Consider the following 25,961-nt stretch of genomic DNA (forward strand, 5'->3'; position numbering starts at 1 on the left):
CGATTTGGACAGGTTGCCCAGTTTTTCCAGAAGATGGTACTGGTGTGATCGGAGGTGGTGCCGCGCTTGGTGTGGCATGGTGCACACAACCTGGTAGCGGGCCAGTCGTGTCCTTAATGTGGGAGTTCCCCGTTACGTACGCAACCTTGGTGGGGAGGTGGTTCAACACCATATGCTTGAAGTGGACAACAAGGATGTGCTACTGTCGGATGGAGTTCACCTCAATCCTATTGGTCAAGAGACCTTTTTGCTGGGATTACAGGATGGTATTGAGAAGGCGCTCTCCTATTTGGGTGAGGGCCATGACACCTTGTAGGTTTACGCGGCGCCCGTTGTGGCGGTGTTTGGCTTGCCTAGCGAGCCGTTTATAGCCATTGCATGTTACATGTCCACGGCAAAATATTGCTAGGACATACCTGGACGGTTGCTGCCCATCGTAGCTGGGCAGGTGGATGTTGTCTATAATATAATAAAGCTGTCGCCTTTCACTTCAAACCAAAAGAAGAGTGACTTTTTGTCTATTTCTTATATATTTTATGTTATAAAATGTGATTATATATTGAAAGTTTACGGGAGTATGACGCCTTATTCATTTTAACTAATTGCCGGTTGGCATGTACCTGTAGTCTGGTGCGCAAGCGCAGATGAAGGTATTATACGAAGTTTTGATCTGCTCTTGCACACCAGGAAACTAGCGCATACGCACTGCATTAAGCTGATGGACGGGGTTTGTGCGTATATATATTACATATATGTATATATGTAATATATGAGGAATTAGAAAGTGGCGTCCATGTTGGAGCATGCCCCAGAAGAGATAAGTGCTATTCGTCTCTTAGGATCTCATCTAGGATTTGACACGCAGATGTGTCTGTTGCCTGTGCTCCTGCATTATTGAGAAGAGACCTGTCAACGGGTAAATTAATATAAACAAACTGCAATTATTTTGAGTGGTCCTCAAAGAGACGGTACCCAATCTAAAGACTTGGACTTAGAACTGTGTGAGCGTGTCACTCCGTGGCCTGGGACCGTTCTCTGAGTGTTGTGTGAACAGTACACGACGTGCACGTTGCACGTACGCAGAAAAGGGAGTCGGGATCCATGAAAGGAAGTGTTGTAGCGGCCACTGTGACCTACGGAGGTGCAGAGCATTCCTCCAAAGTGACTGATGCACCCTAGGCGTAGCAGGGCAGGCTGTGGGTAGAGGGTAGCCCCACAGTGACCTGTCGCGGCACATGGGAACAGGCTGCGGAGCTTGCAGTCAATTTGGCGCAGCCCGACCTGGTTAGAACTCCTGCAAAGTGGAGAGCCCAACTCCGCTTTAGGACCGCTCGGGTTCTTATGCCACTTGTTTAAATAAAACCATTTAAACTGCTGCCCTCTGTGATTATTGAAGATTATCGTAAATCACTTGATAAATTCCCCACATAATGTCCCCTGTTTCTGAATCATCTCAAACTTTCACTTTCATTTTCTAACGTCTATTAAGTCTGCCCGGTAACTGCTGATCACCTGCAGAATCATTTTCCTATTAGAGTAAATTTAAGAACCGTCCAATCACAGCACAGCCCCTGCCCTTGTGTTCCTCTGTTTTTTCCGGTAGGTTTGTGTTGTTCGTCCATCATATCACACACAGGATTGAGGAGATGTACGCAGTCATCCTGATATTACTGGGTGTGTCTGGAGTGTATTCTGGTGAGTATATAGTGAGGTGTCTGCTATATTATTATCATCCATTATATCATTATATGTTACATAGTTCTGTATCACTCTCACTTTTTGTTGGCACTTATTTTTTAAGCCGTTTTTTTGTGCATTGTGGTTGTGTTCAGTGATCTTTTTGCTGAATATAAAAGCAACAATAACAAATATTATCTGACCTCAACCTGTCAGTTCCTTCACTTCCTATAGATAAAACACTCACAAAACATCACTAGAGAGTTCGGCTGTAAATTACAACCGACATCGTGCTGAAATGTCAAGGATCGGAGATAACTTCTATCCCGGCCATTTAATCCTTTAGATGCTGCTGTTATTTACAACCACGGCACCTAAGTTGTTTGACACAAGAAAGGGATCCCTCTGTCACCTCATTGACACCCCCGTGATAAAGGGTCACACTTCGCACCAGTTTACACTTATCTAAATGCGTACTTTCGGACCACAGACACCCTCCTATCAGTAAGTTACCCCCTATCCTACGTATAGGGGGTAACTTGTTCTAATCAGAATACCCCTTTAATGAGGTAGGTTGGGGTTCAGGTTTTTTTGATGGCAAGAACAGTGCTGCAGTGCATTTGTGTGATTAGCACTGCTCTCTGTAGATAATGCCACACACCCTCCTGTAGATAATGCCATACACCCTCTTGTAGCAGTGCCCTCTGTAGATAATGCGACAGTGCCCTCTGTACATAGTGCCACACAGCCCACTGTAGATAGCGCCACACACCCCCTCTAGATAGTGCCACACATTCCCCTGTAGATAGCGCCACAAACCACACACCTGTAGATAGCGCTATTGGGTTTCCCTCTAGGAGTGGAATCCCCAGGCAGAGCTTTGCCAAAGGCTCTGGCTGGGGATTCCGCTCCTGGAGGAGCCCCTGACGTTACTGTCCATATACTTATGGACAGGGACATCAGGGGCTCCCTCTAGTAGCGGAATCCCTGGCCAGAGCGTCGGCAACTCTCTGGCCGGGGATTCCACTCCTAGAGTGAGCCCCTGACGTCCCTGTCCATACATGGACTGTGACGTCAGGGGCTCCTCCAGAAGGGAATCCCCGACCAGAGCGTTGCTGATGCTCTGGCCCGGGGATTCCGCTCCTAGAGGGAACTCTTGATGTCCCTGTCCTTATATGGACAGTGATGTCAGGGGCTACTCTTGGAGCAGAATTCCCGGCCAGTTCTGCCAGGGGATTCCGCTCCAGGAGTAGTCCCTGATGTAACTGTCCATATATGGGCAGTGACGTCAGGGGTTCCCTCTAGGAGTGGAATCCCCAGGCAGAGCATCGGCAATGCTCTGGCAGGGGATTCCGCTCCAGGAGTAGCCATCGACGTAACTGTCCATATATGGACAGTGACGTGAAGGGCTTCCCTAGGCACAAAGCAAAAGTAGCGCTGTGCCCGAGGAGTACTCAGCGAGCGGAGGAGCTCCCTCTGCGGACGCAGGTACAGTTGACAATGGGACATCCCCCCTGCCGCCCGGGACAGCGGGACACCGCCCAAAATCCAGGACGATTGAGAGGTGTGATAAAACCAGGAAGTGGTTGCAGAGGAGAAATACAGACGTGAAAAACTGATGCCACACGGAAAGTACACTAATGGGACACGGACATGAAATGCATGAAATACGGACCGTTTTTTGCGTACGCAAATCGGACACGCTCATGTGAATGAGGCCTATTAGTGTTTGTAGTTAAGAGGTTTTTTTTTATTATCCATGGGCTGTGTCTGGTTTTGCAGCTTAGATTAATTCTCTTAAATACTGCAATATGGCACAAAAACTTGAATAGCTTTATTTGAATCAGTATTTTATGTAACACAGTCTATATGTCTCTTTCAGACAGTCACTCTCTGAGCTATTATTCCATCGGAGTCTCATCTCCAGGATCCGGGCTTCCTGGGTTCTCCATGATTGGATATGTGGATGATCAGCAGATTGATTTATACAGTAGTGATATTAGAAGATGTGTTCCTGTGGCTCCGTGGTTGAAGAACAAGATACCCGAACACTGGGAGATAAATACACAGATTGGTAAAGAAGATGAAGCTTTATTCAGACATGGAGTTAAAATATTGATGACTAGATTCAACCACACTGAAGGTAAGACCCGCAATGTCTTCAGGGACGGGTTATCCGAGATGTCAACCTAGAAGAGCCCTACAGAGCGTGACACTTGAGCAGCGGGTCGCAACACAAATGGGGTCTTAGAAAAAGTTATACAAATTTTAAACATTTCATTCTGATTCAGTGAATACATTAGAGATATATCACAGACCTGAGATGTTTTTAATCAAATATAAACACATACATTTTGAAATGTGTGATTCTAGCCTTAAAGGGCTTATCCGGACAACATAAACACAAACGAAATCATTTTATCACTACATTAATGTACTTGCATTTTTATTTTTGGATCAAAACGCCAGATGATGCAGCGGTCACGTCATCCTTTCAGTCTGTAATTCACTGGTTCTTGATGATGCGCCGACACCGCTACACGTGACCTCGGACTGCCTCCTACTTCACTCGGTGTCGGTGCATCATTCAGCATGTGACCAAAGGGGACTGGCACTGATGCCAACCATTTACTAAGCCAGCCCCCTTTCAGAAATCTAGAGCTGTGCCTGCGCAGGTATAATTGGCTAATTAACTTCCCTGTCCAATCTGCGCATGCTCCTCAATGTTACCAATGGAATTATTCTTCTATTTCGTTTGGGGTAAGCTTTGTGGAGGGTATTTTTACCGAAGACATCTTCAAGTTTAGGAGCTGCAGTGAAACGCTGCAAAAAGCATGCCAGATTTATTAGAGGAAACGAAGTTGGAGACTGTGACGTAGGAAAGTGTAAGGCGGACTAGGGGCGGAAGAATTTAGGAGGATAGGGAGAGGGATGTGGTGGGCGGAGATTAGTGTTCAGGGCGGACATGAAAGCATCATGGTGTATACATCCTTGTTGTTATTATTGTCCACACAGGACATATGATCAATAAGGTCTAATAGGCTATTTGTAAATCATCCCATAATAGATAGAACCTAGTGGCAAGTGATTGGCTCCAAAGAGCTTTAAGTGGGGTTGTCTTTTGCTGGACCGCTGAGGCCCATTATTGTGTTAGAGCCTGGGCCCAACGAAGAATCCTCTGATTCTCTGGTGGGCCAGTTTGACCCTGGATGTGGGACTCCTCCAGCATCGCCATATAAATGTTTGCATAAACTGGCACTACATTAACCCCATAGCGGTCCCTCTTAACTAGATTTAAAAAAAAGTCATCCCTGTAGCAAAAGTAATTACATGTCAAAACTATCTATTATGTAAACAACTCCTGACATTCCAGTGAAAATGTTCCCGGAATCCAAACTGGGGAATTGCCAATTATGTGCAGAACCATAGGTAATATAACCATTTTAATGAAATCCCCGAGGCCCTGGACAGAGGGAATTGATTCCAAGTCTTTACCTTTCTTCTTAAAGTACCCATTAGGGGAAGAATATTTAGAGAAGTATAGTCCTGAATTTTTTTTGAGATGACAACCCTCAGGTGCGAATCTGATCCACAACTTGAATATCTCCCTTCAATTGGTAAGCTAAATCTGTACTCACAAAAGGGTGAAACATAGATTTAGACCAGTTTATCTGGATATCCGACAGGGCCCCAAACTCCTGATACACGCGAACGACATGCTCATGTCATCCGCATACAAGGAAATTTTTTCCTCCTCCCTCCCGAACAAAAAAACCCTGATATTAGGATCTGCTCTTATCTTCAACGCAAGACCTTCAATAACAAATGCAAATAAAAAAGGAGAGCTCTGGCTAATACAAGGGTGCGTTCATCTTAAAGTTTAGCAAAACGTTTGACAAACTTCTGACATGTCATAGTGACAGGTCTGAAGTTTGGATTGGTGGGGGTCCGAGCACTGAGACCCCCACCAATCGCTAGAACAAAGCAGCTGAAGCGCTCGTGTGAGCGCTCAGCCACTTCGTGTCTGTTTGGCTTTTTACAGAAATAAATGTATCAGTGTACGGACTCAATAGAAAGTCTATGAGCCCGTACTCCGATACATCAGCTTTCCGGAAAAAGCCGAATAGACACGAAGTGGCTGAGCGCTCACACGAGCGCTTCAGCTGCTTTGTTCTAGCGATTGGTGGGGGTCTCAGTGCTCGGACCCCCACCAATCCAAACTTCTGACATGTCACTATGACATGTGTCACGTAGGGTTCATGGACCCACTGGGCGTACCGCCTTGGCGGTATGGCAGCTGGCCATCAGGGCACAGGTCAGAGTCTATAGTTGATATAGGGTACCTGTGGCAGCTCAGACAGTAGCAACGCAGGATTGGCAGGAACTATACAGCAGGTAGACGTCAGGCGTGGAGAAGCAGTACAGGCGTGGTATACAGCACAGCACGGCTACAGCTAAGCACGGCACTATATCAGGGTACAGGTTACAGGATACAGGAACAGGGAACACGGAGCAGGAAACACTAGGGGACCATTTGCAGGACAGACTTGGAATACAACAACAAAGCTCAGGCGTGGGAGGATGGGGCTGGGACCTTCTTATATCCCAGGGTGCTCTGGAGCAATTAGCTCAATCACCAACATGTGTGCGTTCTGGCTTCTTAAGTCTGGACTGAGCTCGTGAGCGCACCCTGGTGGTCACTGTGTAGCTAGACGGCCGTATGTGCAGACATCTCTTGAGTGACCACGGACGTTACAACATGTCAGAAGTTTGTCAAACATTTAGCTACACTTTAAAGCATCATTCATAGACTCTGTCCTGAACGCATTTTCTGAACGCATTGTCCATAGTCACCAAAAATTCACCCGAATCTGCTCTTGCTACCTAGAATAAAATTAATATTGGATCCCATCCAAGCTAGGGGACTTATCCCGGGGCGCTTGTTTAATAGCTGTCTCAACTTCTTCTCTGGTGAAAGGTAGCTTCAGGGCTTCCATCTGACCCTCTGAGTCTAGGAAACACTATCTTATCCAAACATTGCTCCACCAAATCCAGAGTACATGTATCCACAGATGTATATACTTCTTTACAAAATGAGGCAAATTCCTCGGCAATTCAGACAGCATTTGTAAAGATTTCCCCCGAACTCCCTCTAATCGCTACTATTCCTGAGTGCCCACTCAGATTTTTTACACATGATGATAATTTTCCAACTCTACCCCCTTTCAAGTAATATTCTCCTGAAATAATGAGATTTTTCTCCGCAGATATCTGCCTTAGAAAGTCCTCGTAGCGTTTTTGAGAGGCTTGCCATACAATTGCCACTTCTTCTGTAGGAACCAGCGTAAATTCCTCCTCCGCTCTAATCAGATCCTGCCTCAATGAGTCTCCGACCTTCTCTCCCTCGTCTATTCTTCTCAACACTTCTATTTTTATAAAATACTCTCACATAGGCTTTAAATGCATCCCAGATTACACCTCTAGATGCAAACCCCTTGTTAACTTGAAAAAAATCCACAAAATGCTCTATAGCTTCATCATCTCGCTCCATTCCCAAAATTAAAGAGGGGGATATATACTGTCTCCTCCTTGACGTCTCAATTTCAACAAGCAGGGGTGAGTGGTCCAACAGGCTTCATATTCTACCCTCTTGACTAAACCCATCAGTTGTTTATTGGCCAATACGAAGTCTATTCTTGAGAGGGATTCCGAGGTCTTAAAGTAGCAAGAGAACTGATCTATTTGGATGGAGAATCCTCCAAGTATCAAACCATCCCATCTCTTCCAGATATAGCCCAAAAGAGTGGCTGACATTAGCCAATTTCAAGGGACACCTCCTATGCCGATCCTATACTTCATCCAGGACCTTGTTAAAGTCCACGATTAAAAGAAAAAAAACCTCCAGCTTTATTAGACAGACATTAAACAATCTTATCCAACACTGAATAAGCAAAGGGTGGAGGAACATGCACTGAAATCAATACCATGTCGAGCCCCCATGTAGTAAAACAAATCTTCCCTCATCATCCAAAAGGACCTCATAGATCTGAACCACGATACCCCTATGAACCAAAATACTAACAGAGCGGTACGTATAGGAAAACCAGCTCCTTGATAGTCCGCTGGATGTTGCGGGAAGAAGATGGGTCTCATGGAGCCAAATTACCGTAGGTAAATAATTTTGGATTCGATTGAACACTGCATTTTGAGTCTGCTGCCCACCCCCCTAACGTTCCATGATGGAATTCTCATATCTTGCAAAAGAAAAAATGATAATAAAAATAAGAAATCAATAATAAATCAGTAAGGAATATAACTGATTACGCCAACGGCACAGGTTGCGCTTTTGGCAACAAATTATTACCTTCTTTCTTTTGTAAACACTCAGGATTGGTGTTAAGTTTGAAACAATATATAAGTATATGACTGCACTTTTACCTGCTGACAGCCAGCCTGACTATTGGTCCCTCTTAGCTGCCTGTCAAAGTTGAACCTTTCTTCCCGCGGTTTCCGCTTCCGATCTCCCATTAAAATCAATGGGAGGCAGGAAAAACCCTGCAGCGCTCGTACCTGAGCATCTTTTGCCCGCAATAGTTGCACTAGATTCAACGTCCACAGGCAAAAAATGCAGCGAAAACCGCATATTTGATAGGATGTCGGAATAAAAGTTTTTTATGGATTTGGCAAGTTCTGCTTCAAATGTATCTACTCACACATATGCATATTCCCTGTGTAACCTGTTCCTGTGCTCTGTGCAGGTTTCCATTACATTCAGGTGATATGCAGCTGTGATCTGAGAGAGGACGGCAGCATTACAGGCTACTTGCACTACAGATATGACGGGGTGGAGCACATGTACCTGGACATACAGACAGCAGAATTTATCCCGACCATGGCCGAGGCTCAGATCACTACACAGACATGGAACAGACCGGATGTAAGAAGGGGGCAACGTCTGAAGTATTATCTGGAGAATACCTGTATCAAGAATCTAAAAAGATTCATCGAGTACGGAAGGGAAGATCTGGAGCGGAGAGGTGATCCAGCTCATTATCTATACTTATTCTTCCTGCTTTTCATATCTATGCCTCTATATTTATCCAGTCTATAGTTCTACTACTTCACTCCAAAAGTGCTCTGAACTTAAACTAGGACTTGCTCGCCACAGGCACCAGAGAGAGGACTTCCATCTTTCCTTCATTCCTTACTTTCTTTGCCTCCTTGGTTCTCTTCTTTCCCTCCATCATTCTCTACGGGAAAGAAGATCTGATGTTCCACTGCTACCAAGTAATGTCATTGTCCCTTCCCACACGAGGATGTAGTGTGTGGTAGCATGAGCCAACTCCAGCATGGAGGGCCTTCTTCATTTCTGCTATGGAACCCACTGTTCTAAATATACCACAGAAGTCTTGGAGATTGTCCTCACTTTATAAACGACCAGACTTCCCTTTTCGTAGACATACTTACATTTTTCATCATCAGTAGTCGAGAGATAGAGTGGATCTTTCTCCATCAGTAATGTATGATCTTCTGTGCAGTCAAACTGTATATATTTTGCTTTTTCCTCTCAGTTCGGCCAGGGGTGAAGGTCACGGGTCGGGAATCAGGGGAGGTCACGAAGCTTCACTGCCAGGTGTATGGATTTCACCCCCGAGCTGTGGATGTGAAGTGGATGAAGAACGGGATAGATGAAGTTCGCTCATATGAGTCCACACGTGTCCTCCCCAATCCCGACGGGACCTATCAGATCAGGGTCACTGCGGAAGTGATCCCCAAAGAGGACGACAGTTACTCCTGTTATGTGGATCACAGCAGCCTGGAGAAGCCGCTCCTCGTGAAATGGGGTGAGTCTGATCTGTACTGTGGGTATAACCAAAGGAAGACTGGGAAATGGCCTTTTCTTGACTGGTGTTGGGCTTCTTTACTCTTCATAGATAAATCAGATTTCCACTAAATAAGTATATTAGTAAACCAGAAATCAGAGGAGCAGTTAAACTTTCCAGTTATGTTTCATTTATTTATAGAAATATTAAAAAATTTTAGTTTTATTGTGGCGGCTTTTTTGTTGTTGCAAAAATCACAACAGGAAGTGCAGCCATATTGGTTGGCACCATTGAATTAGCTTCTCAGAAACTGTGATTGTGCCACCATTAATATGTTATTATACCTTAGATATTGAAAATAAGAGTCTCGTAGTTTAATCGTCATCTCATATTCTCCTTGTTTTACCTTTTAGAACTAAAACAAGACTTGCCCCTGTCTGTGATCATCAGTGTGGTGGTCATCATCGTTCTTACGTCGGTCATTACTGGAGCCATTATATACAGAAGTAAGTGTCAGGAATAAAGGGCTTGAGGCAGCCGATCTCTCACCGTTTGTTTCTATATATGGATTTCCTTCACTCAAAGCAAAGACCATTCCATCCAACTACTGCAGTCATAAAGGGTTCTTCAGGACTGACGATATCGATTATTGAGGTTAGCCCAATATATGCTCTCAATCTGTAATGTTTTATATGTAGCAGATCGGCTACAGATGCTGCTGAACCTGCCAGAGTACAGGGCTCCCTCAGGTTACAATATTAATATTGGGATGACCAATGTAAGTTGAAGTCATTGTAACCTGAGACAATAACTCTATGAAAAACTAGCAATTGGTTCCAAAGCCCTAAAATTGTCAAACTGAAATAATAAAAAATTGGGATTAAATCAAAATAAGCAGAAGACTAATACAGATGAAGTAAGTCCTTACATATAATAGTCAGATACGGCTGCTGGAAGATGTAAATCACTTTCTATGTAGTGGACAGGAGCTTCTTCTGGGTCCTTTACAGGACACAAAATGTACCAGGAAAAAAAAATGGCGCCTCGTTCTGGTGTCCGACGGAGCAGCTTATCCTGGCGCAGGTAGAGAGCAGTACAGGACTTGTAGTAATGTCCTGTAGAGAGATGCTACCAGACAGCCAATCAGGTCATGCACTTCAATAATACAGCTGTTTTACCAGTGAAATGCCCATGCTGATTGGCTGGATCTTCCACAGATCGGCAGTGTCTGTGCCATTGCATGTTGAATGTGAATTTAGGATATAATGGCTCAAGGAAGACCATTGTATGCTGAAAATATTGTAACCTGAGGTCTTTGTAACTTGATGGACAAATGTACTGTGACAATGGGTATGTGGACCCACTGGGCTGTACCACCATAGCGGGATAGCAGCTGGCCAAACAGGATACCAAGGCAAAGTCAGTAGTTCGAGTACCTGTGGCAATGCAGATAGTAGTGAAGGCAGGCTTGGATGGGACCTTGGCAGCAAGCAGACACCAGGCGCGGTGAAATACAGCAGGCGTAGCATACGACACAATCACGACTCCAACTCTCTGTGGCACAGGAACAAGTTAGCACGGGATACAGGTAGGAACGGGAACACTGGGAACTGGAAAACACTAAGGAACCATTTGCAAAGACTAACACGGGTAACACAACAACGCTCAGGCAATGAAGGAAGGGGCAGGGCCCTTCTTATTGTCCAGGGTGATGATGGGAGCTATCAGTCAATCTAAAACACGTGTGTGCTCTGGCACTTAAAGGGAATGTGTTGCCAGAAAAACATGTTTTTTTAAAAAAAATTAAACATTTAGTGTGTGGGTGATTAAACATTGTTCAATTTTTTTTTATTTTTTTGCACGAGTCCAGGAAATATTATAAATTATTTCTAATTTATAATACTACCCATTTTTGGTCACTAGATGGAGCTGTTCCCAAAATTGCAGCATTGCAACGTTGGGTTAAAAGCCCTCGCTCTAGTGAGCTCTCAGCATCCCCCCCTCCTTTATCCTGGCTAGTGCCGGGATAAACGAGGGGTTTGAAAGGTTTAACCTCCTACACTGTGTGTCGCCATTTTTTGAGGTAACCCACAGTGTAGTAGGTTTACATACAGTAGTAAACACACACAAACACTAACATACATTGAAATCTCTTACCTGCTCCTGCCGCCGCGGCTCCCTCCGGCCCGTCCGCTCCCTTTGCTGCCGCTGTTCCATGTGCACAAGTCCGGAAGCCGCGACCGGAAGTAGTAATATTACTGTCCGGCCGCGACTTCCGGTCCACAGGAAAATGGCGCCGGACGGCGCCAATTTCGAATAGGACTGTGTGGGAGCGGCGCATGCGCAGTTCCCACACAGACGCCGTACACGGCAGTCAATGGGACGGGAGCCGTTCACAGTCCCTATGGGACTGTGGCTGCCGTATTCCATGTCTGTGTGTGTCGTTAATCGACACACACAGAAATGGAACAAAAAATGGCAGCCCCCATAGGGAAGAAAAAGTGTAAAAATAAGAAACAGTAAAACACAAACACACAAATGAAAATAAACGTTTATATTAAGGCACTAACATCTTTAACATATAAAAAAATTATTTGTGATGACACTGTTCCTTTAAGGCCGGGAATGAGCTCGAGCGCACACCGTAGTGGTCACTGCATGACAGGACAGCCGCATGTGCTGACATCTCTGGGGAGGAAGACGTCTGCAGGATGATAGGAGTCTGCGGTCTGCGACCGCGGACATTACATGCACTAAGTGAAGTAGGACATGACTTTGGGAGGTGTGACCCGAAACTCCTGCAGTAATCATTATCTATATTAAATTGTATGGGTTTAGGCTAAAGTGAGCCCCCTTTTAGGGGTCGGAGTTTGTCTGGGTGAATGATGATTGACTCTTGGGAGGGTGGAGTTTATGAAGACGTAACTTCCTGTCTCACTCTCTCTTCCTGTAGAAAAAAAACTCCTTCCCACCGCCATTACCTTGTCTTTACTTGACAGCTGTTCATTTTATCTTTAATTTAACTGTTTGCTTACCCTATTTGATTTATGTATTCCTGCATCCTTTATTTATGTGTAATGTCTCTCCATGGTACATATGCTACTATGTCAAATTCTGAAGACATCATGATGAGGGCATAAGACTTCTCAGCCCAAGGAAAGGGCAAACCTCAAACCATGGTTCTCTAGAGGTTTATTCCACAAGGGTTTTCCCCTCCTCAGTGCTGAGAGATGACTATTCATGAGTTGGGGGCCAATTACTTTTTTCGTAGATGTTGGCCTCACTTCTAGTTTTTATGTTTGAGGCCTAGAGATAAGTTTAAAAAGTTAATATATATGAAATCTAGCTGGGCCTAAAGTATATGGTAACATCATACAGGGATGGCACGGCTGTTAATTTGACAATTTGTTTGAAGATTTATTAGGGATTTTTGCCCCAGATTTCACCCTCTGCAATGCAAAGGTAGGCAGTCCATGGAGGGACTGATAGGACCGTGGCCTTGTGGACACTACAGCCCAGCCGCTGCATTCTGGATAGATTGAAGTGGAGACGGATTAATAATATATTACAGTAGTCAAGACAGGAAATGATTAGAGCGTTAATGAGTGTTTCATTAGTATTAGTGGTGAGAGTAGGAGGGGTGCGGGACACCAAACTAACCATAAGATTACGGATGTGTGGCCGAGGAGTGATGATGGCATTTTAGACAGAGATTTCAGAAATACGAATGTCTTGGAGTTTTGTGGAAGAAAGGTTCTACTTATATATTCATAAGGAATCAAGATCTATGTGAAAATCTTAGGATAACATTTTTCCTCAGTCTTCTATAGCTAATTCCATCTCCTCTGTTTATTTTAGAGAAGAATTACCGAGCGGCCATCAGTAAGTATTCTGCTATGTGCTCTGTAGCGCTACTCCAAGCTTTCCCTATTCGTGATATTTACTCATCTGCTATGTCAGAAGGGACGTGTGCAATATTACTGCTGTAATAATATACTGTTATACCCAAAGGGGCCATATCTGTGATGTATATATGGTCAATAGTTCAAGATGCTCAGGATAATTGTGGTGCGGTTTAGCAGATTTTAAGGACTCCCAGAAGTTAGGAAAATCTATATTAGTGTACAGTCAAAACATAAGAGCCCTAGAACTTCCCTACAGCATCGCAGCACTTAAAACATGTGCTGGGCTCTACTACCAATGCCTGATGCTCCACTACCTCTGTCTGATGCTCCACTACCTCTGTCTGATGCTCCACTACCGCTTTCTGATGCTCCACTACCTCCGTCTGATGCTCCACTACCTCCGTCTGATGCTCCACTACCTCCATCTGATGCTCCACTACCTCCGTCTGATGCTCCACTACCTCCGTCTGATGCTCCACTACCGCTGTCTGATGCTCCACTACCGCTGTCTGATGCTCCACTACCTCTGTCTGATGCTCCACTACCGCTGTCTGATGCTCCACTACCGCTGTCTGATGCTCCACTACCGCTGTCTGATGCTCCACTACCGCTGTCTGATGCTCCACTATCTCTGTCTGATGCTCCACTACCGCTGTCTGATGCTCCACTATCTCTGTCTGATGCTCCACTACCGCTGTCTGATGCTCCACTACCGCTGTCTGATGCTCCACTACCGCTGTCTGATGCTCCACTATCTCTGTCTGATGCTCCACTACCTCTGTCTGATGCTGCACTACCGCTGTCTGATGCTCCAATACCGCTGTCTGATGCTCCACTATCTCTGTCTGATGCTCCAGTACCTCCGTCTGATGCTCCACTACCTCCGTCTGATGCTCCACTACCTCTGTCTGATGCTTCACTATCTCTGTCTGATGCTCCACTACCTCTGTCTGATGCTCCACTACCTCTGTCTGATGCTCCACTACCTCTGTCTGATGCTCCACTACCTCTGTCTGATGCTCCACTATCTCTGTCTGATGCTCCACTACCGCTGTCTGATGCTCCACTACCTCTGTCTGATGCTCCACTATCTCTGTCCGATGCTCCGCTACCGCTGTCTGATGCTCAACTACCGCTGTTATACTGTAATATAATTTTTTTATATTTTCGCAGGTTCAGACAGGACCTCCAACTCTAATAATTCACCGCCTAAGTGTAAGTAAATAACTGAACATGTACTATAAAGGAACCGGATATAAAATCCTTCTTTATGAAATGGGGGGGGGGGGTCCACAGAGGTGGAAGAGAGGGAGACAGATGGAGGCTGGACATTGGAGTAAAGTCTACAGTGCCATGAAAAATGTATCTGCCCCCCCCCCCGGCAGGTGTCTCCTCATATAACATATTGATCACAATGATTGGTTGGCTGACGTGGTTACACGTATATAGATGCATATTGTTATTCCCAACTGAATATGAGGCAGAGTGACCGCCGGCAATCCGGTTGCTGCCTGGGAATAACCCTTTTAAAGAACAATTTCAACATCCATATCAATAATGTGTAAAAGTAACTGCCCCGTGTCCTCTGTAATAAAAGGTTATTGGTCATAGGCTGTAATTAGAACAGTATAAAGAAATATTTTATTATATTTTTATGTCTAGATGAAGATGAGAGATGCTGAGACCGTCCATTGACACTGGCTGCGCAGATTCCATCTTTCAACTTGCTGATCTTCCATTATGTTATTTCATGCTTTGTAATAACCTGGGATCACAAGGAAAACAAATTCCCTAGTTGCAAATATTGTAAGAAAAGACTTATAGTAAGAAAACTTAAACCCTTTTGCCACTGCTCAGAGATCGTTGTTACTGGAGGACACCAAATTCTTAGCAAAATGTCAATCAAATCAATGACTTGTTGTGTTAGTCACAGAAATGGATAAATAGACCCAAAAGGGTGAATAGAGAGACATTAGTTGTGGTAACTGGATTTACCCTTTGAAGAACAATTTCACTCACGGAAAGTTCTTACCCCTCCCAGAAGAAAATTGTAACAAGGGTGTAGGGTGCTAATGATTCTCTAATAATATTCTCATAATCATATCTGTCTACCACTCCATCCATGTTCTTTTATCTGCTATCATCGTATCAAAATCTCCCATTTACATCTCGGACTTCTCCTGTGCTGCACCTGTACAAAGTGTTCTCTCTATAAGTCATATTAAGCTAAGGTCAGGTTTATTCGCAAAGATTTGCTGCAGTTTTTGATTCGGTTGCTAAAGAGAGAAAAAGGATAAAGAAAATTCTGGAGAACCAATGGAAAAAGCATCTGAAACTGCACCAAGACATCACTGTGTGAACCTGGCCTAAAGGTGACTAATTAAGTCTTCTATGTCTGGTCCATATACCACATGTCGTTTTTCTTTTTCCATGTCGTAGGGAGAAACATGCAATACAGCATCGTGCATGAAACTGGCCTTCAACATTTCCTGTGAATTGTATTTTGGGGTGCTTATAACGTTACCTGACCATTACCTGATGTTACTGAGGTCCTGACCTTTTTTATGCCAGTTCGTGCCCTTTATGCCTCTGCTTGTACAGATGGTGACTGATTGTCTGGCTTATTCACTATTAGTTATAGAGACTCTTTTAGAATGACTAAGGGCCTGTTCAGGGGTTCCGTCGCAGTTTTCCATCGTGGAACCCCGCAACGGAAAGTCAAACGCAAACCACAGCTTCCGTTTTCATCACCATTGATATCAATGGTGACAGAAACATTGCTAATGGTTTCCGTTTGCCACCGTTCCGGCAGGTTTCCGTTTCTCGACGTAATCAATAGCGCAGTCGACTGGGGTAAAGTTTCCTTCCCTACAATATTTGTAATAGATTTATTATTGTATTATTTATATTATATTGAGGTGTTTATTTATTTTTCAACTTGCGACCTGGGATGTAATGTGAAGTGGATGCACAGTATTAACATATGGGGTAATAGAGATGAGCGAATCGATTGTAAAGTCTTAGATTGAAAAAAGAAACGTGAGAAGAGGAGTTAAAAAAATAACAGACTCCCCTGGTCTTCCGTAGCAAGGCGTCCCTGACGTCCTCTTGAGATGACGTCTTTTTGTACCATGTGACTGCTGCTGCAACGCGCTCCGGGCAACCCCCAGAGAGGACATTGTTTAGTCCCATGTGACTGCTGCAGCGGTCATATGAGACCAAAATATGTCATCTCAGGAGGCCGGCAGGAAAGCGTCGCTACGGTAGACCACGGGCGGTGAGTATGGTATTTTTTTTATTTTAGGGGTGTAATCTCAAAAGCTCCGATCGCCCTGTTTGACTCTGATGTCTTCTATGACTAGAAGACATCAGAGGGTCAGACAGGGCACTTGCCATTCGTACCAAATTTATTGGGACCGAATCGAATTTGACAGCTTATTTGATAGAATTGAGCCGAAACAAATTTCGGGAAATTCGCTCATCTATAGTGTTAACTATTGCCTCTGTAATGACAGGTCTGGTTTGTAATATTCTGTTTTCAAATAAAGTTTTTGCATCTGTCAAGAATTTCTGAGTTATTATCAATGCTATGATATGATCTCTTGAGCATATCCAATCAAATCATGCACCCCCTGAGGAAGCATGAACTGCGAAACGCGCGTTTGGGTCCTATACATGGTATCCAGGCTTCCATGATCTTTGATATGGGTAAGGTTTTTTAATTTGGCTTCCCCTGTATTCCTTCCAGGACCATTGTGTCCATAACTTGATGGGTCTTTACATGTGGGGTTAGCCATCTGCTGAGCAACCCATTCCATATATCCTTATTATAAAGGACTATAATGTACACTGTATTTTCATCAATATATGCAAAGTCTGATCTCATGTTATATTTTGTAACATTATAGAGTCTTCTTATCCACCAAGTACTTCTTTTAAATGTTTGTCTCATTTTTGTGATTAATAAAATTTGTTATATTTTTACATATATGGCTTCATACTCTGTTTTCTTCTCTGTATAAATGTTTATCAAGGAGTGGGGGGGATGAGTGGAAGACTGCGTTTAACACGCCCGAAGGTCATTTCGAATACCTCGTCATGCCCTTTGGGTTGTGTAATGCTCCCGCGGTCTTCCATAATTTCATAAATGAGATTTTAAGAGACTACCTGGGGGTATTTCTTGTAGTGTACCTTGATGACATACTTGTGTTTTCCAAGGACTGGTCCTCCCACATTGAGCATGTCAGGAAGGTGCTCCAGGCCCTTCGGGAAAACAAGCTGTTTGCTAAGACCGAGAAATGTGTGTTTGGGGTGCAGGAGATACCATTTTTGGGTCAAATCCTCACGCCTCATGAATTCCGCATGGACCCCGCCAAGGTCCAGGCTGTGGCGGAATGGGTCCAACCTGCCTCCCTGAAGGCGTTACAGTGCTTCCTGGGGTTCACTAATTATTACAGGAGATTTATTGCTAACTTCTCGGTCATCGCTAAGCCTCTTACGGATCTCACTCGCAAAGGTGCTGATCTCCTCCACTGGCCTCCTGAGGCTGGCCAGGCTTTTGAGGTCCTTAAGAAGTGCTTTATCTCGGCCCCAGTGCTGGTTCAGCCCAACCAAATGGAGCCATTCATCGTGGAGGTGGACGCCTCCGAGGTGGGAATGGGTGCTGTCTTGTCCCAGGGTACCAGGTCCCTCACCCATCTCCGTCCCTGTGCCTACTTCTCCAGGAAGTTTTCGCCCACTGAGAGTAACTATGATATTGGCAACCGCAAACTCTTAGCCATTAAATGGGCATTTGAAGAGTGGCGCCACTTCCTGGAGGGGGCTAGGTACCAGGTAACGGTATCTGGTTTTCTTAGAATCTGCTCAGAGGCTAAACCCGAGACAAGCTCGATGGGCGTTATTTTTTACCAGATTAAACTTTTTGGTCACCTATAGGGCTGGGTCTAAAAATATTAAGGCTGATGCACTGTCGCGTAGCTTCATGGCCAGCCCTCCTTCGGTGGAAGATCCTGCTTCTGTTTTGCCTCCAGGTATAATCATTTCCTCTATTGATTCTGATTTAGTCTCCGAAATTGCGGCTGATCAAGGTTCAGCTCCTGGGAACCTTCCTGAGAACAAGCTGTTTGTTCCCCTGCAATTCCGGCTAAGGGTACTTAGGGAAAATCATGACTCTGCACTATCTGGCCATCCAGGCATCCTGGGTACCAAGCACCTCATTGCCAGAAACTACTGGTGGCCTGTGTTGCTTAAAGACGTTAAGGCCTACGTCGCCGCTTGTGAGGTTTGTACTAGGACCAAGACTCCCAGGTCCCGACCAGCAGGCTTACTATGTTCTTTGCCCATTCCCCAGAGACATTGGACCCATATCTCCATGAATTTTATCACCGATTTGCCTCCATCTCAAGGCAAGTCGGTGGTGTGGGTTGTAGTAGACCGCTTCAGTAAGATGTGCCACTTTGTGCCCCTCAAGAAACTACCCAATGCTAAGACGTTAGCTACCTTGTTTGTCAAACACATCCTGCGTCTCCATGGGGTTCCTGTCAATATTGTTTCTGACAGAGGGGTACAATTTGTTTCATTGTTTTGGAGAGCCTTCTGTAAAAAGTTGGAGATTGATCTGTCCTTCTCCTCGGCTTTCCATCCTGAAACTAATGGCCAAACTGAGAGGACTAATCAGTCTCTAGAACAATATTTAAGGTGTTTTATCTCTGACTGTCAACATGATTGGGTCTCATTCCCCTCGCCAAATTTTCCCTTAATAACCGGGTCAGTAACTCGTCAGGGGTCTCCCACTTTTTCTGTAATTTTGGGTTTAATCCACGGTTCTCCTCCGTTTCACCTGGTAGTTCCAACAATCCCGAGGTAGATGTCGTTCATCAGGAACTGTGCACAGTCTGGGCCCAGGTTCAGAAGAACCTAGAGGCGTCCCAGAGCATACAAAAGACTCAGGCAGTTAGAAGACGTTCTGCTAACCCATTGTTTGTGGTCGGGGATCTGGTGTGGCTATCTTCAAAAAATTTGCGCCTTAAAGTCCCGTCCAAGAAGTTTGCTCCCCGGTTTATAGGGCCGTACAAGGTCATTGAAGTCCTTAACCTTGTCTCCTTCCGACTGGAGTTGCCCCCATCTTTTCGAGTACACGACGTGTTTCATGCCTCCCTCCTTAAACGCTGCTCCCCGTCCTTGGCTCCCTCGAGGATACCTCCGGTCCCTGGGGGGGTAAAATTCGAGGTGTCCAAGATTGTGGACAGCAGGATGGTCCAAGGCTCCCTCCAGTACCTGGTCCATTGGAGAGGATACGGGCCTGAGGAGAGGACTTGGGTACCCTCCCGGGATGTTCACGCTGGGGTATTGCTCAGGAGGTTCCACCTTCGTTTCCCCAATAAACCAGGTCCACCTAGAAAGGGTCCGGTGGCCCCTCATAAAAGGGGGGTACTGTAAAGGATCTGCCAGAGACAGCTTCTGTGTCGACGCCTGTGGGTAATCAGTCTGCACCTGCTCCTATGTCTGTGAGACTGACTCCATCTTCCACCACTCAGGTTGGCAGGCTTAGGAGTGGGAGAGCCTATCACAGCCTGCCCAGACGGAGCTAGCTCCCGCCCACTGTCTATTTATACCTGCCTTTCCTGTTCCTCCTTTGCCTGTGATTCTGCTCTGCTTGTTTCCTGGCTCTGCTGCTGCTTGAACTACTTATCCTTTGCTTGTTATTGACCTTGGCTTACTGACCAATCTCCTGCTCAGAGTTTTGTACCTCGTGCACTCCTGGTTTGACTCGGCTCGTTCACTACTCTCGTTACTCATAGTGTCTCCGTGGGCAGCTGCCCCGTTTCCCTAGCTTCTGTGTACCCTTGTCTGTCTGTCGTGCACTTACTGAGCGTAGGGACCGTCGCCCAGTTGTACCCCGTCGCCTAGGATGGGTCGTTGCAAGTAGGCAGGGACTGAGTGGCGGGTAGATTAGAGCTCACCTGTCTGTCTCCCTATCCCGCCATTACAAGACGTCTATGAGGGACAGTGTAAAATGCCTTCGCAAAGTCCAAAAACACTATATTCACAGCGGCCCCTCTGTCTAGGCTTCTAGTCACCTCTCATATAAACACTATATCCACAGCGGCCCCTCTGTCTAGGCTTCTACTCACCTCTCCTATAAACACTATATCCACAGCGGCACCTCTGTCTAGGCTTCTACTCACCTCTCATATGAACACTATATCCACAGCGGCCCCTCTGTCTAGGCTTCTGCTCACCTCTTCATAAAAACAATTCCGGTTGGTTTTACAACTTCTGTCCTTAGTAAAACCATGCTGGCTGTCACTTATAATACTATTATCTGTCACATAATCCTGCATATAGTCCCTCAATAGCCCCTCAAACATTTTTCCCACGATGGATGTTAAGCTTACTGGTCTATAATTACAACGGGGAAGACCTAGATCCCTTTTTGAAAATAGGCACCAGATTTGCCCTGCGCCAGTCCTTTGGCACTATAGAATCTCTGAATATTATGAAGAGGGGGACAGAAATAACTCAGCTAAGCTCTTTAAGAACTCTAGGGTGTAACCTATCTGGTCCCGGGGTCTAATATGAAATCAGGTCCCGGGCCTAATATGAAACATCCGAGCTGGAACAAGTAACAATAGGAGTCCAAAAGTCCTCCAAATGGCCATATAGATTATAGATGTCTACAAAAATAAAGGTATATCGCAATGATAATAATACTAACAATAATATAAGAAGGCGGCCTGGTCTGCTGCATCACGTTTTCTTTTACATCATGTGGACAGCTGGGTGCGCGTGCATCGCTTACCTGCGGAAGAGATGGCACCAGGATGCACTGTGGGAAGCAGACAAGCCAGCGAGGCAGTGTGAGGCAATGTTCTGCTGGGAAATCTTGTGTCCTGTCATTCATGTGGATGTGACAGGTACCACCTTCATGGCAGCGGTATTCCCTAATGGCAGTGGTCTCTTCTAGCAGGATAATGCCACTGCCAAACTGCAAACATTGTTCAGGAATGGTCTGAGGTACATGACAAAAAATTAAAAGGTCATGACTTGTCCCCAAATTCCCCAGATCTCAATCTGATCGAGCATCTGTGGGATTTGCTGGAAAAACAAGTCCGATCCATAGCGGCCGCGCCTCACAACTTACAGGACTTACAGGATCTGCTGATAACGCCTTGTGCCAGAGACCACAGGAACCTTCAGAGATCTTGTGGAGTCCATGCCTCGACAGGACGGAGCTGCACTGGCAGCACGAGGGCAGCCAACACAATATATTAATCAGGTGGGTTTAATGTAATGGCGGATCGGTGTAAGTATTTACTAAAACAGACAAGTCTGGAGCTAACTCTAACCCTTCAAGTGCTTGTCTAAATATACTCCAAAGCCAACATAAAACATTACATATAATAAAACATTCAGACATCAGTAAATCAACTCATCCCTGGATTTTGCCATCCTCGTCTTCTGCCACTGCCATTATCTCCCTATTGAGCGCATGTACGATGTCCCTGACAAACTCAATACTTTGAGGCATTTTCCTCTTTAGAGTTCTGTATTGATGTGCTTTATTTTATTTCAATAAATAAATAATACATCAGGTATAATTAAGCAATCTTGGGGCATCCGTTTTAGTGCGGCACCATATGGTTTCCTGAAGGGGAAAGGCTAGGGATAGGCTACTGATGACATAAGTAAATTATCCCTAGGGCTGTACATTAGAACTTGCTCCCCATAGTGCTCTGATGTCCTTGTGTCTATTTGTGCTGTGGTTGTGATGGTAACTCAAAGTGGTTAGAACCATCTGAGCGCATTGCCATTAAACTGCGCACTGTCCATCTCTTATAATAATATCTTCGATGGATCGTGGAAAGAAAATACATGTTCATTTCCAATTTTTATACAATCACTTTAACCAAAATACAAAAACAATGTTCTCCGCTCTACCGCACGTGGCTACATGATTTACATCATAAGGCCACGGGCCGGATTTAGATCCAGACATCAATAAAAGAGGTTTCTGAGCATGGACAGATCATCCTCATTCTCAGTTAAACAGAATGGGAATTGCAAAACGTGTAATTCCTATTAATTCCGCATATGCACAACCGATTCTCCATTGACACCTAAGACCAAACCAGCCCTTTCTCAGGATCAGTGACCGGCATCGGCTGGACCTCCACTAATCAGCTTTTTATGGCATGTCTCATATTTGGTAAAAATCTCTTCAAAGACGAAAGGGAGACGAGAGGACTGTAATCTGCTGATGGAGTCACCGAGCAACGGTGGGAAAATCGAAATTCATATAGATCTGCGTGGCTTTTTAACTGTGGAAAGGGTCTTCTCTACAATCATGTATTAGTTTCAGCCTAAAATAAGAAGATCCTTTTATATCACTGATATTTTACTAGATTCAGTCTCCTTCTTAAGGACGATTTCACGTCTCTGTTTTTTAAGCTGTAGATCAGTGGGTTAAGCATGGGGACAGCCGCTGTGTTAAAGAGGGAGAACAACTTATTGGACTCTAAAGAGTCTGCTGTGGTCGGTCTCAGGTATTGACAAACCAAGGTCACATAGAGAAGGACAACGACTGTAAGGTGAGAGGAACATGTGTAGAAGGCTTTACGTCTTCCAGTGTTAGACCGGATCCTCAGTATGGAGGCAATAATAAATACATACGGAGTGAAGGTAAGAACAAAAGGTGTAAGACTCAAAAGTAACAGTCCTTCAATAAGGCTGAGGAGCTTTAAGGTGGAGGTGTCACTGCAGGAAAGACTAAGAAGAGGCACAAGATCACAAAAGAAGTGATTGATGATGTTGGATTTATAGCAAGAGAACTTCGATAGCAAAGCAACGTATGGTATGACCTCTATGAAAGATGTAACCCAACAGACCATGGCTAACATAGCACACACCTTGGAGTTCATGATGACCGCGTATCGTAAAGGTTTGCAGATGGCAACATAACGGTCGTAGCTCATGGCCGTCAATATCAGTAACTCATTGCAAGCCAAGCAAGAAAAAATGTAGAACTGTATTATGCAACAAAGGAAAGAAATGTTACTATCGCCGGTTAAAAAGGCTAACAGGATCTTATGTAGACTGACGGTACTGGATGAGATGTCCAAGATGGACAAGTTGCCCAAGAAGAAGTACATGGGAGTGTGAAGATGAGGGTCTAAGCAGACCAGCAGAAGAATGGTCATGTTTCCACCAAGAGTGAAGAGATAAATTAGAAGAACCAGGAGGAAAATAAGAACCTGTAACTTCGGATTACTGGAAATTCCCTTCATGATGAAGAAGGTCACCAAAGTCTGATTATTGTTCTCCATGTAATATGTTGGTTTATGAATGTGCTGAAACAAAGAACATCTCATTATGAAGATGGTGAAAGTTTTCTATTCAGTTCTATAAAGGGGTTTTCCATTAACGTTTTTGATGGCATATCAACTAGATATGCCATTAACATCTGACCTGGTGGAGAAGTCCTCACACGGCAGTTTACCGGAATCATAATTTTGTGGAGGCACACCCAGGTTCATTCTGAATGCGAGGGGGAATCAAAAATTGAGGTATGCTCCTTAGGACATTGTATTAGGGAGATATATTCTCCCCTAGAAGCATTGCTTATATCTGAATATCTTTATAATACAGTCTTGTACTGAGGCACCATACGACTCACAGAGTGCCGCAGTATGGAGCTGTGTGCATATGGTCTTAAAGACTATGTATACCTTTGTACTCCAAAATATTTTTTTTAATAAAACAATGTTTTAGGTGATTTTAAGCAACTTTTCAATAGACTTTAATGAGAAACGTTTTTCACGTGTTAGGATACAGCTTTTATATATCCCGTCGAAACTGATACCGTCAGGTCGCGCTGGACTGACGGCTCGGCTGAAAGGTGCATCTAGCAAAAAACGATCACATCTAAGTTCACGAACTTTAAGGTGGCCATACCTGTTAGATGTATGTCGGCTGAACCCACCGATTTCAGCAAGACTGGCCAACCTTCTAATGTGTATGGCGGCGTACCGGCTCTCCCCCTACTGCAAATGTTGGGGGAGAGAAGAGTCGGGCTTGTTAAATTCAATTTTGAATATCTTTAGTAGATAAGTGGCTAGTAGAGGAATCTGGTAGCGGCTTTCTTCCTTCTCCCTATTAAAAACACATGCACCATCGTTCACTTGACAGACATCTTAAGGGCATGGCCAACTTTAGAATGATGGATCTGGTGGCATAAATAGAGCAGATTTTTAGCTGGAACAAGTAAACTGTGTTTTATGACCATTATAATCTGTGTTTGTAGCATGTTCATCTATCAATGTGTTTTGTCCAGTCATATAGTAATATGAGGTCATCACTTACCTGCTACTCCGATCATTCACTGCACAACATTGCTGTCACACCTGAGCCGAGTATTTATTAACATTCTGGTAAGTCTGGGAGGAATTCTCCAGGGGTATTAGATTCCCATTAGATCAATTATTACAACAACAAAATAATATTAATACTATTTATACCAATTAATTATTATTAGGCTATGAACATTTTTCTTGCTTGGAATTTTTTTTTTATTATATTAAAAAAAACAGTTATTAATAAATTAATTGAGGGCAGAGAAAATTACTATAGTAATTCCTAACCTTTTCAGCATAGGGGGACCCCTGAAAAAAATGTTACCCACATGAAGAACATCTACAACTACATAGTTACATAGTTGATATGGTTTAAAAATACTCAAGTCCAACCTATAATCCTACCGTGTTGAAACCACTATGAGAAAGGTGCCAATTGCCTCATATTAGAGGAAAAATACCCATAACCCATAAATGATATTTTTTTTAAAAAGGCATCCAGGCCGTTCTTGAACTTGCTTAATGAATCAACCATCACAACATCCTATGGCAGAGAGTTCCAAAATTTCACTGCTCTTATGATTATAGTGAAAACGTCTTTCCTTTAGAAGATTGAAAGAAGCCCTCAGCACCAGTCCTATAAATTGCTCCAAGGTCCACCATATCCCAGAAAATCAAGGTCCAAGAGGGAATTCGGCCATATGGCGGCCTTTGTTATGCCTATATTCTTTCCTCTAGACTTAGAGATGCCCCCTTGTCCATGTTACAGGCCTAGGTTTAAAAAGATAATTTGAAAGGTCTCTGTACTGACTATTCATATTTTTGTACATTAGATCGTCCCTAAACCGTCTTTCTTCTAAACTGAATAATCCCAAGTTTACTAACCTTTCTTGGTACTGCAATTCACCCATTCCCTTAATTACCTTGGTTTTTTATAGCGGCAAAACTATATTCTTGTCATGTGCATCTATGTCTCTTGATAAATCTCAAGATTTTATTTGCCTTGGCAGCAGCTGCCTGACACTGGTTGCTAAAGTTAAGTTTATTGTCCACCAATATCCCCAAGTCTTTTTTAGTGTAAGTGTTAATTTACAGAGTGAGCCCACTGGTCAAAAAAGGTATATAAATAAATTCGAAATATAACTTTTATGATGTCAAGTAGATAAAAAGAAAGTATAACCTTTCTGCGGGCATAGTATTTGTGA

At 44.2% G+C, this 25,961-nt stretch overlaps 2 protein-coding genes across 3 annotated transcripts; one reads left to right on the forward strand and one right to left on the reverse strand.

The window, feature by feature from the left end:
- The first annotated feature begins 1,425 nt into the window (after positions 1-1,425).
- On the forward strand, positions 1,426-15,712 carry LOC142659952 (class I histocompatibility antigen, F10 alpha chain-like). Of its 2 annotated transcripts, XM_075836568.1 has the most exons (8): positions 1,429-1,695; positions 3,560-3,820; positions 8,436-8,714; positions 9,249-9,521; positions 9,914-10,006; positions 13,359-13,382; positions 14,579-14,620; positions 15,068-15,712. In XM_075836568.1, the coding sequence occupies exons 1-8, from the start codon at positions 1,647-1,649 to the stop codon at positions 15,085-15,087; spliced, it is 1,041 nt and encodes a 346-aa protein (XP_075692683.1). In that variant the 5' UTR covers positions 1,429-1,646; the 3' UTR covers positions 15,088-15,712. The 2 variants fall into 2 exon arrangements, with proteins under 2 accessions (XP_075692684.1, XP_075692683.1); XM_075836569.1 differs by lacking the exon at positions 8,436-8,714 and having other exon boundaries at positions 1,426-1,695.
- A 7,079-nt stretch (positions 15,713-22,791) lies between these two features.
- On the reverse strand, positions 22,792-23,730 carry LOC142658893 (olfactory receptor 6C1-like). The gene has a single exon (XM_075834507.1). The coding sequence runs from the start codon at positions 23,728-23,730 to the stop codon at positions 22,792-22,794; it is 939 nt and encodes a 312-aa protein (XP_075690622.1).
- Positions 23,731-25,961: the final 2,231 nt, after the last annotated feature.

The sequence above is a fragment of the Rhinoderma darwinii genome, chromosome 8, assembly GCF_050947455.1.
Source record: "Rhinoderma darwinii isolate aRhiDar2 chromosome 8, aRhiDar2.hap1, whole genome shotgun sequence".
Classification (NCBI taxonomy): Eukaryota; Metazoa; Chordata; class Amphibia; order Anura; family Rhinodermatidae; genus Rhinoderma; species Rhinoderma darwinii.